This window comes from Mizuhopecten yessoensis, unplaced genomic scaffold, assembly GCF_002113885.1.
Source record: "Mizuhopecten yessoensis strain PY_sf001 unplaced genomic scaffold, ASM211388v2 scaffold6209, whole genome shotgun sequence".
NCBI classification, from domain to species: Eukaryota; Metazoa; Mollusca; class Bivalvia; order Pectinida; family Pectinidae; genus Mizuhopecten; species Mizuhopecten yessoensis.
The window spans coordinates 15,437-30,534 of record NW_018406435.1 but is presented as its reverse complement, the minus strand read 5'-3'; the positions used below and the strand labels follow the sequence as shown (position 1 = coordinate 30,534).

Below are 15,098 nucleotides of genomic sequence, written 5' to 3'. Positions count from 1 at the left end.
AAAAAAAAAAAAAAAAGTTACTTCACCGTGATGCCCCTTTAATGATTTTAAATATTGCCCCGAATTCCGTTTTACAGCTGATGGTACAATTCAAATATTGTGTGTATGCAGTGTCAGATAGAAATATAACCAAAATGCGGTAGTAAATATGCAATCAGGTCTCTGCAAGAGATCTTGGGTTCAAATCACATCCCTTTTACCAAACTAGGATATGTTCCTACGTGATGTACATGCAGGTGATTTGTTGGAATTACACTTTTTAGTATTGTTGTGGTACATTTGAAACTAAGCGAAACGCGTAAACTAATAAAGTGTTAACTAAAGTAGTTACTTTCATCAGTGAATTTGATTTTATAGGCATACTTTTGGTATGGCATAAGCTCACCTTGGTCCTTCGGACCCGGTGAGCTAAAAAGTGATTGGCAAATAGAAACTGACGCTGTTGGTGAGCAGCATTGTACCTGAACAATCCCCGCTACTTCTGGCACATAGTGAGTATCGACAGTGTGCCGGACAGATCTGCTTACAGTCAATGCCATAAAACCCGGGTGCACATTCTAAACACAATTAAACAAATACATGTTTGATGTCTCGTTGCAGTAAGTATATATATTCACACAATTTGTTTTAATTTTATTATAGCAATTATATTTGCCTTGCTGTAGTAAAATACGTCCTTTTGTTATTTGATATATTTAAATTGTGTGTTGATAATGTATATTTAAAGTAATCTCTTGACGTATGATATAAAGTTTCTTAATGCGATATAGTTTTGCTATACCCCAAAATTACTTACTCTGTCTGTTTTACTATGCCAAAAACGTAATATTCCATACGTTACAAAACATTATCTCATGCAGTCACGTCTCAACGATAAATAAACTGAGCATATCTTTACGTAAGATCATAATTATATCTTTCTCAACACAATTTAACCGTCTCAAATAGAATATATCTTGTTAAACAATATTCCCGATTAATGGACTAACATTGCTATTGAGATATCGGTGATGGCTTTCGTTAAGAACGTTTCGTTATGATTGTACACCATGTATTATCACCATTAAATGTCCTAAATATATTGCTATGCACACTTAAAACGGATATTTAATGCAGCAAAACCTAGATGTTACAGTAGTCAATGCAATAAAAGATAGATATCCTAATATTTGGAATTAATGTTTTTTTTGTATTAGTAACCGACCATTTCACGTTTCAAACTAATAAATAGGGAAAATATAATTATATGATTTTACTTCTGTCAATGACCTTACATATCACCATACCTGTACATATCCCACTGGTCTGATAACATATATCCCCTTTACAATTGGACGGGCAGCTTGTGTTGCAGGGATCACCAAAATATCCAGGTCTGCATGCTTAAATAACAACATCGGCAGTCATTTGAAACTAAAAAAATACATCATTCTATTTACTTTACCGAAACAAAACGATAAATTAGGCATATGTTCAAACAAGAAGTACAAAACAATGCTGGCTTGAATAAAACATAAATACGATTTTACATTTGTATCTCTTTTTAAATGAGTATACAATTGCATCGTATTTATCTTCAATTTCATTTAGAAATTTAGTCAATCATAGCAAATTTGAACAAATAATTATAAAACATTAGTTTGGGCATACAAAACGAAGATCTTAATTCCTCAGATTAGATTTTTTGAAATGATTAAAATACTTCTCTTGCCCTTGAGCGTTTTATTATACATGCACAGATAACAGAGAATACATCAAAACAAATTTCAGCTAAAAGTAATTTCAATGACAAAGTCACTGAACCTGTACATGTTCTCTCGTATTGTGTACATGTGTTGTTTTAACAACTGGAAAAGCATAACTTCATTCCATAGATGCCGTTAAATTGCGCTAATAGCAGTCATGCATCATAAAAAGGGCTCGACCCTAGACGCATCTTACGAGATATATTTGAATAAATCATGTCACTTTTTTACCCCGAATCTATTCAGGTTAACCGTTTTCATAACATATATATATTCTAGGTATACTTCTCTCAAAGCTGCGTGGGGTTTTAGAGTATGACGCACATATATTCAGTGTGCAAATTGAAGAAACGTTTAAACAGCACATTCCTGATGAATTATTTTAACTTGCATTTCTATTCAACAATTATATTAATTTGTATCGGAGAGTTATTGAAAAAACATCGGTTTAATTTTTTTAAACTGTTTCGATTTCAGGACATGTTAATCTACCCACCCCTCAATGTTATACTAACAAAGCATGTCATCGTTCCAAGTTAGAGAGTCGTCCCTAACCATGGCTTAAAGAAACAGCTAAAAAGAAGACATGGAATGTGAGTACGTCTATTTCCACTAAATTGGTGTTTGAAATTTAAGTAGTAATGGATGGTATTTTCAAACTTTATACGTTTATTTAATACTCATTCATAAATCTGAAAGACAGCGGCAACTTACCGCTGGTTATCTGATTAATCATTGTTCCATATGAACTGAAAGGTGTTGATGGTATACAGGAATAAGCTTTAATGGACTGAAGTATATTGCTATATATCTTATATATTCTCAATCATTTGAATGTTTTCCTTTATTGCAATTTAAACTAGCGACAAATACGAAAATACACAACCATATACTGACAATATGACTTCATTGACAACAGACGCATCTGTTTTAATTTAGGAAAATAGATTATGAGATATATTGAAATATTAGTCATCAGTGCGTAGATCAGGTGTTCTTTTTTAAATACTTACGACTACAATTTCCGGATATTTTGTCACAGACATGATTGGTACAACCAACAGAGCAGACATCACAGGACGATCCGAAGAATCCATCCTCACAGTCTGGCCATTGCAAAATCAAAACGAACTTTATATATTTTCATATTGACATTTCACAAGCATATTTCATTACAAAACAAACCTATATCTTATAGAACAACTTTGTACTACATGCATGTCATGCATAAACATAAGTTCAGAATCCTCTTGATTTCCAATGTAATGCTACCTCAATATGATGTAATTAATTTTCATTTTGATTATCGGGAAATTTACCATCACCAATTCATAATGCGACGTGATATTTAACAACCATGTTGTGAAGTTTTTTTTGCGTAGTACTACCAGAATGTGTTTAAATATAATACTATTTTTTCTGTCGTGTGTTCTTTCTACATATTTTATCATGTCCTATATTACCTTTCTAGATTCGCAAAGATCATGTTCATTTTTACCGAAACCCTATGTAAAAAGCCAATAGCTGTGCACGTTTGAGCAATATATTCTTTCCCTCAGTTTATGGCTGCAAATTATATACCATATTATGTTTTGCATATCCTTTTAGTTTTCATTTGTTTGCCGTTCTAAAAAAATCTAAATGTTATCAAAATGTATTTGAATTATCTTTGTTAACATAACAAAAACATATGTGAATTATATATAATTTCCTAACTAATCCTTAAATAACACATTTCTCTACACGTTTTTCATTCTTTTCAGGGATACATACCTTCACACTCTCCATTGCTTTGCATACATCGGTTGTCTTTACAGTTGAATGGACAAGTCTGATAACAACGGCTTCCATAATACCCGGGAGTACACGCTTTCATGGAAAATCACAAAGAACAAGTCAGATTCCGAAAAATGGTAGGAAGCTCCATTTTACTTTTCTATGTTTTAGGTCATTAATTGTCACTGATGATGTGATTGTACTCAATGGTGCTTAATACAAGTGTATTTTAAAACACAACTGAGCAAGAAAAAATGTTTATTGTGAACCGAATCTTATCAATTTATTATAAAAAAATTAAATCATAATATAATTTCATGTACTTGATGAATATATATCAGCAAATAATACCTCAGAAGTGGTATACTTATAAAATTTGAATGAATTTGTGTCCCCACAGCGAATGCATTATATTTTATGACAAGAAATTAAATTAACACAAAATGTAAACAAAATATCCATATGAATGTTGTTTTAAGCTGAAGTATATGGAATCACTTACCAGAACAAACACCAGATTCTGCATTACATATGTTATCATAACAATTAGAGGGGCATTCTACACATAAAGATCCAAACCTATAGTATCCAACTGCACAGTCTAAAATAATATGAAACAAGTACATAATGTAGACATTTATTACACGAATTGTCTACAATGAGTTTAGAATTATGTGGCGATATTTTATATAATACATAGAAATGTATATTGAAGACTGCTTACTATATGTTGAATTACTTGAATAAGAACATGTTATAATGTTATAATGAGCATGATATCATATTGTTTATATGATAAACATATATATATGATCTCACTGCAACGAAAGCCTATACGACGCCAAAGCAAAGACAATACACAGTATGTTGAATCAAGTTATGATGACGACCTACACTCTTTGCTAATACTTTAAATGAGTTTTATCACAACGGTTCTCATGAACAGAAAAATGAATGATAAACTGATTTGTTTTCTCTCGTTCCACAGGCGAATGGCATGTTGTACTTTTTCCAGTATTAATATCTTTAGATATATGTAATTACTTGCACATCCTCCGGTCACTGGATCACACAGACTTTTGGCACATCCTACATCACAATCTGAATCACAATTACCATCACCATATTTCCCAAGCGGACATCCTGAAATAAATTAACATACGAGTTCGGGCATAAGCCCATCTGTTATCATTTTAATAAATAATAAACTAGTTTAACCAATTTTTATTGTTCTATCATTGGCCAAATAGCTTGGATGTACAAATTTCTGTATATGTGACCTCTTCCACAACGTTATAATGATGCACAAAAATGTATACTAACTTTTTAATTGCAACATAATACACTGACTTGTAGACATACAAAACTTAACAAATAGCAAAATTGATTATTGAAATGGAAGACACCTATCCTGTAACAGAAAAAAAAAGAAAAAAAATGAACAAATACTTTGAGTGTATTGCTAAGATGTTGTTATGGTTAACCATTTATCTTAGATAGGGATTCATGAATATTCATTTATGTCTAAAATACAACTTCTGAAAGTTCCATTATCCCTCAATATTCTCTTCTAGTGTGAATATAATATTTTAAGGTTAAGTATGTCAGTTACGTACCGTACACTTCTACCTCACACAGCTCCAGAATAGCGTTATTAGAGTACCACACTAAACCTCCTGCCCGTCTGTCGCTGTATATTGTCAGGAACTTGGCGCTACCTGTACATTGTATCTGGGGAGTCAATGATAACGTGGCTGGCGTTGATGTTGTGTCTTTATGGCAAAGGTGACCGTTCTGCCAATCCGACGTGTTCGACTGGTATATTTGATAGCCACCAAATCGTTCTTGTTGCTGATACCCTTCATCTAAGTTTGATAAACAATATTATCCACTAGAGCTTATGAGTATATACTGTTTTTACGCAGAAAAAAAACTGCATATTCTGTAACAAACGACCAATGCAGAAACATCATGAGAAATTAGGGATTTCCATTTGTTTTCTCTTTTTTTATATAAAACTTAGTATAAAACTGCAGTATACATTTTTACATTCGGTATAGTTATATTTTTTATTTCCATTTCAACTAATTTTTGACGCCCTACTTTGCCACACTTCCCTGTTTGCACTTATCATTAACTAGGTAAATTTATCTTGATAATAAAATCAATTTATTTTTTATCGGTTATACTTTCGTTATGTTCCATTTAATTGATATATCACATTAAAGCATGTATAAAGGGAGGAATCATTGATTATATGTTGGTTGTTCTCATCGGTAATTTTCCTTAAAAAAGTGTGCCTAACAAGGCTTGGCTTTGTCACACCTCCTATCCTTAGGTACACGGACAGAAGTACACACATATGCATCGACCGTTGGCTTGAGGTTTACAATACAAGTAGTGTACACACCAGTCCGTCGTTAAAAACCAAGAGCTCAATCAGGGTCTATATTAAACAGTCTTACGAAAACCTCTGGTGTAGAGACGATTCATTAGTCGGAATGTCGACTTGATGGAAAGCACTACAAACAACATAGGCAACCAGATATGTCTATTGTATACGATATACGCCATTGAATGTACATTGCATTTTGCTTTTTTAGGTTATTACATGTACAGTTGTGTGACCGCGCAACGCACCAAAAATAGCGTACGCACACCGTGCATACATCGTCCACACATCGTCCGCGTATCGTCCACATATGGTGCGTACACATGTGCGATTTAACAATCGTTCGCCCCGTTGTGCGCTTCTCTCCGTACAACTGTGCGATTTGGTACAACTTGATCAATATTACGAAATGAAAAATATACGGAATTCTCGTATACAATAATGTACATTGTATATATTACTGTAAGTTATAATCACGATAATTAAGATTATGTACAATTTCACTATGCGTGTTACACAGTATTACAGTGACCGTTAGACTGTCAAGAATGGGTTTGGCTCCAAGGTAACAGAACAGGTTAATAACAATTTGATGAGTGACCGGAGTTTTACCTGGCCTGTGCCTGACGGGAAGACCTGATATGTGATACCATATGACCGTTAGGAACACATAACTGGGCGTTTATTATTTGTAATTATGTCCCCCAAACAAAGCTTGGGGACATGTTGTTTTTGCTCCGTTTCTTATTATTAAGTTCTCAAACAAAGTTTGGGGACTTATTGTTTTTACTCCGTTTCTAATTATTAACTCCCCCAAAACAAAGTTCGGGGACTTATTTATTTAACTCCGTTTCTTCTTATTATTATTACTCTTCTGTGTTCTTCTTCATTTTCTTCTACAGCCATGAACTTATTCGGAGGTTTTTCTCATAAACTACTGGGCGGATCATCATGAAATTACACACACATACTCATTAGGTGGTCTAGGTGTGCAACAAACTATTTTTTATCTCGACCGGAAGTCAAAGCTGGCCGCCATGAATTTTTGATATTTTTTTTTTAATTTAAAATTTCAAAAGGTGTTCGCTTAAGATAGCCAATGTCACCTATCGTATTTTATATGTTTTATAGATATTTCCCAATGCATTCCAAATTTGGCATGTAGGTGCATGATTGTACCGCGAACTCAACTATGACATCCGTTTTCTAATTAAACAAAATGGCTGCCATATACTGGTTACTGATTGGTCGAAGCTCCGTTGTAGTTCGATTTCGTTCAAATTTAGTATGTATGTGCAATATGGCATTGCAAACTCAACTACGACATCTGTTTTCTAATTTGACAAGATGGCCATCATATACTGGGTTCTGTTTGGTCAAAATTTAAATGTTGTCCGATTCTGCCCAAAATTGATACATAGGGGTTTTGAGGGATCCCGAACATAATGGTAACAGTATTGAAAAGCTCAGTTGCAATGGTAACGAAATGGAGGCCTCTGATTGGTCGCAATTTTAATGTTGTCTGATTCTGCCCAAAATTGATACATAGGGGTTTTGAGGGATGTGAAACACGATGGTAACAGTTTCGAAAAGTACAGTTGCTATGGTAACGACATTGAGGGCTCTTATTGGTCGAAATTTAGATGTTGTCTGATTCTGCCAAAGATTTTAAGTCCAACAGGAGTTGTTGGGGGACTTTTGTAACGGCCATCCGTTACAGTTATTACTTGTTATTATTATTCTTAATTCTTCCACCTTCTTCCGCCGACGAAGTTTCTAACACTTTTCTCGAAAACCGTAGGGCAGAATTAAACGAAACTCTACATGAGTGTTCGTGTACCGCAAGAATATTTTTGTTTTTCGATCGGTCAACCTACTGGTCAGCCGGACAGCGGCTTCTGATTGGTCGAAATTTAGATGTTGTTCGATTTTTATGAACATTGGTATATAGGGGTATAAGGGGACTGCGAATTCAAGCGCATATGTTGCGTTACCATAGCAATCACACGGAGGCTTCTGATTGATCGAAATTTAGATATTTTAACGATTTTCATGAACATTGGTATATAGAGGTATTAGGGGACTGCGAATAAAACCGCATACGTTTCGTTACCATAGCAATCACAAGGAGGCTTCTGATTGGTCGAAATTTACATATGTTTACGACATTTATGAAAATTGGTATTTAGGGTTATTAGGGGACTGCGAATAAAACCGAATGAGTTTCGTTACCATAGCAATCACACGGAGGGTTCTGATTGGTCGAAATTTAGATATTGTTCGATTTTGGTGAAAATTAGTATATAGGGGTATTAGGAGACTGCAAAGTCAAACGGATAGGTTGCGTTTTCATAGCAACAATATAACAACCACACAAATGCTTCTGACTGGTGGAAATTCAGATATTGTTGGATTTAAATGAAAATTGGGTATATAAGGGTTTAAAGGTCCTGCGAATTAAACTGCATATGTTTCGTTGCCATTGCAACCACATGGATGCTTCTGAATGGTCAAAATTTAGATATTTTTCGATTTTTTATGAAAATTGGTATATGGGTGTATTAGGGGACTGCGAATAAAACTGCATAAGTTTTGTCACCATAGCAACCACACGGAGGCTTCTGATTGGTCGAAATTTAGATATTCTTCGATTTTCATGAAAATTGGTATATAGGGGTATTAGGGGACTGCAAATGTATTCGCATACTTGTCGTTGCCATAGCAACCACACATAATTATGATTGGTTGCAATTTAGAAATTGCTCAATTTCACTCAAATTTAGTAGGTACATTGTAGGTGTACTATGGCAATGCGATCCTTTTCTGATGCATCTTTGCGACTATGAGGGCAGGTTGGGGGACATCTGTAATGATCCCCCATTAAAATTAGTACTTGTTTACATTCGGTTTGGCATATATCTCTCCTTCACCTTGATTTTCACACCCTGGCGAGTTACGTAAGTGTCTCGGGGTGGGCCTAACGGGCCGTTTAACCATGTATAGCTCAAAATAAATATCCTTCCCTATTTAATTATGTAAATATAGTTTTCGATTGTCAATAATCTCAATTTCGGGATCTACGTCTTCGCAATAACCAGTGTCATATGAAGACGGGTGAGATGGGGATGTGGATGGAGTTACATGTTAGTCGTCTTTCACGACATGCAGTTCGACAACACAGTATCGTCTAAAGGTCATGAACAACACGAGAAACTTAAAACCTAAATTTTGTTTTATTGTTGAATAAAAAACAAAATATTTGATTACTCACTTCTGTAGTATATTTTGACGTATTCCATAACGATCAGTCCCTCTAGATCTACTTGCCACCATGCCTCCTTTTCATTTAGATGTGTATGTGAGCAACAATTGAAGTTGACGAAGGTTTGTTTTTTACAGCCATCTACTGCTTTGCCACTAAGGGTTGCAGCACTGTGATTTGAACTTTGAGTGGTGATTTTGACATTTGGCTTACGACTGGTGTTAACTGTAAAATAATGAAATAGTATTATATATTTATATATATATATATATATATCTGACTGATCTAAAGTACTTATAATTGGCACTATTATCGGCATTACAATGCCTTCCATGTCTACATGTGGTGATGGTTAAATTAAGTATTTAAAGACAGAAATGGAGAACGGATATTAATATAGGTAAAAAATGTATCCAATAAACCAACATTTATCAATAATCAGGAATCTGTTAGTATAGTGATGATTTCCTTTTTTAACTTTTGTTTGACTTTTAGTTGATACTGCTAATTATCCTTAACTATATTTCTTATCCGTTTTAAAATATATGATGCATTGCATATGTAGCTAATTAATATACTTTAAAAACAGCCATAAACGAACAAGAGTGATCACTGATGTTAGTTCATATCATCTCGGTAAGCTTGAAACCGTTGGCTAATTATGGTTAAAAAGCATCTTGAAGACAAGAGATCAGGAAATAATAGATCAAAAAATGTGAGTAAAGCTAGAGAGAAAATGTATAGCGTAGTTGGTCGTGTAACCACGACGTAAAGAAAACGTCGAAAAGAGGTATCTCTGCAAATCAAAATGGCAGACGGGTTACTGCAACTCAAGTAGGTAGTAAACAGAGGTCAAAGAGTGGAATTGTGGGATGAAATGACTAAGTGCACAATTTTAATTAATATCATGGTAAAAGTAGATTAAGAACAATAATTTGAGAAAAAGAGAACTCAATTGAATCTGTATCGACGATTTTGTCACCAACAAATAATCGCCAAAAAGAACTCATAGACAATGCCCCCTCAGGAACAAAATTTGCACAAAAACAAAATAAATATATAAACATAAGAAACAAAACTGAGAAGATAACCTGTTTATATTAAGAATTTTCCAGAAAGGTACAGATGATTAAACAGAAGTCTTCCGTGCAGGGTGTTATGGGCAATGTCTGCAAAGGCGCCGTGTCCACACGAACAATTACACAATAAACTTTTCTCATTAGTTCTATTTAAAAAAAATATATTGATTCACTTGACCTCACGTATTCAAGATGAATTTTGTACAATAATAAGCCTTCGGTTACAAGCTAACCGAGGTGATATGCAATTACAAGAGCATGCTTTACATACTTAACTACTATGTTGGGTTTTTTTCTTTTTCTATTATTGTCTCATAGTGACTGTTGATTTCTGTTAAATGTTATGATATGCATATGGCAAATATTTGACGACAAGAATCGATATCTTCACTGCCGGTACTACTTCTTTGCCGATATATCTTTTGAAGTTGTTCGGATCCAGTATCCGAATTTGACAATACTGTCGTTATTACTTATGAGACCTATGAGACAAGGAAGTAATTTACACAGTATAAACAATATACGGTCGTAAAATTTTCGGAGATATCTGCACCTTTAAAACACAGAACACTTACCTTACGTAAACACCAAATATATATAATATGATACTTCTAATATATAAAGACAATACGCCCCTCGGTTAATCTATAACAATAAGTTGTAGGTGGAACATATTGGTTCATACCGATTATGAAAGACTGATGTTTTACTGTCATTGGCTTGCGAACAGTGTTGTAGAATCATATAAATCGCTCAATGTTAATACAATAGAAAGAACAATAGCGACAAATCGCCATTGTAGAGCAATATTTGAAACACAGCTAGTATGTTGTCTATGTACATATCCTGAAATAAATGCATATCGTTTGATACTTGGTCACAACAACTCAACGCGGAAGTTTGAAACATGAACATCGGGTACAATCTATATATTTACCCCTACCTTCTATACAAGCAATGTGTTCTATGGTAAAACACATGGGGCTTATGCTACGGGATAGACATGTAGGTCCAGATCAACGTGACGTATATGTTTACTATTAGAATGAAGGAAAAACAGAAAGTGCACATCCAATCATACCTGATGTGTTGACAATTTCCAAAGTGGATAAGAGACACAGAAACTCCAGCAGCCAGATAGTACACACCTCCATTATACATATACTGCGTATCGTATAAAGCGGGAGATTTGTGTCTGTTCTGTCGCAAGTACACGGGTATACAATGAGGAAGTAAACGTTCTGCTCTACTAAACTACAAAATTTCATAAGGTTGCAGTGCATTTTTTTCAGTTTTATTTCTTTTATTTCATTATGTTGCCTGCCGTAAACATGTCTAAACTTATCTGGATATATTATGCAGTTTTCGACTGGCAAATACTTTATATATGTCGAAGGCATCAGGTACATTCTGATTATAAATCGACGGGTTTTGTTGGCATGGAAAGCTAATTCGTTATCATGGTTATTATGTAAATCAAAATGGAAGTACATTTTATTTTCAGAAAGAAAAGTTTGTCGGTAAACCTGTCTTGATCGGTTTTCTCCTATATAGCTTCCACTTACATGTTTCTCGTTGTCCCTAGAAATATAACCGACATACGAAACTCAAAACGAGGCATATTGTTGGACAGAGCTAATTAGTACATCACATGATATTGAAGAAATATGGTCCTGCTGTAGTAGTGAAGGTATGCTCCTTTTATTGTTGGGGTTTCATGTTATGCTGTATTTAGAATAAGCCTCTACTACACATGTACCTGAAACGGAAAGTCTATTAAATCGAAAGGAGGGGTGCTTAGGTCAGTTCGTATGCCGGCCATAACTGTTTATTTAGCATAAATGCTTTAGTGTAAATAGTTTTGTGAATATTATTCCTTTTAAGAAATGTTTATACCTTAACCATGTCTCTGTCCTTCTTTTCATTAGAGCTTGTATAGTTTAAGAATATAAACAAGACGACGATAAAACAAATTATCATTTTCAACACATATAGTCTAAACAGTTGAGTGTTATCAACAGATAATCTGATATGTCAATATAAAATAATTAATAGGTCTCGTGTGTCTTCTATAATTAAACGTCGGTGGGGGTATTATTGTAATGTTCATTAGACGTTACTGCAGGTAAATATACACCGCGGTGTGTCCTCATACAAAATAGACCGGGTTCTTTAGAAAACGATCTCTATGAATAAACTATAAAAGTAATACTGTAAAAGGCTATGCGTGTAAGGTATTCATCATTCCTAGTCATATACAATGTAGGATTAGTTTAGTACTGCCAATACTACCGTCTCGATTTTGTTCTATATAATGCGTTTGTTATTGCGTGTTGCCTGAGCTCTACGTAGATAACATAATTATTTGTAAGTTTAGAAATGTTAATTAGTAATTTGCTTAAAAAAGTAAAAAGTAAAACAAAAAATTAAAGTAGTATTAGTTGTGAAGGCTCCTAATCTTTTCATCAAATCCTAATTTACAGACACGTTTTTAATGTGTTAACTGTCATGTATTGATATCAATTTAATTTCTCACAAAGTTTTCTAATTTGAAGGCATTAACCTGTGATATGTATTGTCCTTCTATCAAGTGTATTTCATAATATTTTTTTTTAACTTTAACACTTTGTGCCCTGTTACTACTACAGACAACTGACCTTACAGGTACAAAAGTCGCCAGCATGGTTCGCTGACCCATTATACTGCTGCTGTGTGTGGTATCCCATAAGTGTCAATAATTCAACACCAAGTTGATAAACATGTCAGAGGGAGGGTTACAGATATTGATTGTGCAGTTTAATACACACACACATAATCAATTAAATAGATAAACTTGCTACGTTCGGAATAAACACAAAACATGATATACTATTTACATTTCCACTGCACAGAGCCTAGATGTTTCTACTGGGCCCAATGTATGCTATTTCCGTTTAACATACATTGGACCATTGTGATGTCGCTACGCCTATGACGTCATAACTGCAACGTTGGATATTGCACTGCTCCACTGTCAACTGGTGGCTGTTCTCTGTATGGATTTACCCTGACGTTAAAACGTATTCAGACTAATATTATGTCTTTATTTTTGCGTGAACTGTAAGTTGATCAACATAAAATGTAAATATAAATATTGGTTGTCATATTTTTGACATGCATTGGTGTGTAACATAAAGAAATGCATGTCAAAAATATGACTACCAATCCTTAATTAATTTCACCATCAAGATGACAGTGCGTCATAGACGTGTTACATCTTTATACGTCTCCGAATGCGTACACCAAACGGAGCTTAGAGGTGTTACCTTATATCATTCTTGAATCCATCGAAGGGATGGGTGCTCAGGGTTTTCAAGCGCCTGACTATTCAATAAACCTTTGCCAAACATATTTCCTCTGATTTAAAAAAGATATTATTACCTTACCAAAAGCAATGTCCTGCATTGCACCACAGGGTCTAAAATCCCGTAAAAACAATGATAACAGAAGTACAAAAACACCTATAATATAGCAAGGTTATCTTCACAAGATAAAACATTGTACAGAAACACTATGTTATTAAATCGAATAAATATTTATTAAGTTCGTAATAAACATATCTTGCAATTCCTGTCGTTAACACACCGCATCACGTTTCAATAGTCCAAATAAAATATCTTTTGTTGAACATGCATGTTTAAAAGAGAAATCATCGCATCCATCTTTTGCCGGTCATAATCTTTAAATCAATCAAGGATATTCTAAAAAGTTATATGTATAACGTGGTCTAATGACGTTGGGGTGCCGTATGTTTTGTGGGCTAAAAGTGTCATCTTGACGTGTTACAAAACCCGCACAGAAAAATATGAGAACTTCATCTCAATTTTACTGACTTGGTTAGACTACATGTATGCCATCTGATAAAGATACGTATTTTGTGATAAACTATGGTTTAACCCTGCAAATAGATCGACCTCGTTAAAACTCGGGTTAGTCCAATGTTCTATCTGAGGGAGATAAGTGTAACGTTTGCCTGTTTACAGATTTACAGAAACTGTACAGATCGTTTCTGTCCAGTATTTGAGTAATGACGTTGACAACTACAGAGGATAAAATTCATGTGGACATTTAATTATGAGAAAAAGCAAGCAGTGTATTATTTACCGATGAAATATGCACACACTCTCTCTCTGTATTACAATACTTTTAACGGTTGTTAATATGTAATGGGATAAAATAATCTATCCGTCAGTCTTGGGAATAGCACTGTACCAGTATTTTACCAGAGTTCCAGAACCAGTAAGAGTTGTTTCCCTTTACCCGGTAAGTTTAGAAAACTACATCGGCTAAGTTTGAAACTTGATCTAAAAATGCGACGTTGGGTGCAGACGAGCGACGTTGGGAAGATCACATGATGCATCATTGTCAGCTTGCCCAAAAGTAAACAAATTCATTTCAACAAATTTTATTTATGATTGTGTATGAATGGGATCAACAACAGGTTATGCCTATATCAGTTATCCCCTACATGCATTTGTATGAATCAGCGTATATAAAAAACTGAAAATAAGGACACAACTTATATACAAAACAAATATAAATGTTCAAGTTACATGGTAAAGGGGAAATAACTCAAACGTGATTATGGAAGTTTCAAGTCAAAATGTGCTACTCATTGACCTAACCAGAGTGATGAGTGGATATTAGACATCTTTCTACACTGGATCCTCCATGGGAGTTTATAATCAACACAGAGTAACTCATTGATAGATTGCTTCCCAACTTAACGAAAACAATAATACCCTACCAGTAACCCTACACTTAGTAATCTATACCGTAGAAAACGACAGGAAACTCTATGTATT

At 34.3% G+C, this 15,098-nt stretch overlaps 1 protein-coding gene across 1 annotated transcript in view; it reads right to left on the bottom strand.

The window, feature by feature from the left end:
- Window positions 1-11,464, bottom strand: part of LOC110451807 (multiple epidermal growth factor-like domains protein 10) — a gene marked incomplete at its 3' end in the record, with an annotated part of 43,691 nt that extends 32,227 nt beyond the window's left edge. Inside the window, exons 1-7 of the mRNA XM_021499990.1 lie at window positions 11,336-11,464; window positions 9,185-9,400; window positions 5,138-5,386; window positions 4,566-4,664; window positions 4,024-4,122; window positions 3,519-3,614; window positions 2,759-2,851 (exon numbers count right to left, since the gene is read on the bottom strand). Coding sequence (XP_021355665.1) covers window positions 2,759-2,851; window positions 3,519-3,614; window positions 4,024-4,122; window positions 4,566-4,664; window positions 5,138-5,386; window positions 9,185-9,400; window positions 11,336-11,408 — 925 coding nt within the window. The remainder of the gene's footprint in view (window positions 1-2,758; window positions 2,852-3,518; window positions 3,615-4,023; window positions 4,123-4,565; window positions 4,665-5,137; window positions 5,387-9,184; window positions 9,401-11,335) is intronic.
- Between the last annotated feature and the right edge of the window lie 3,634 nt (window positions 11,465-15,098).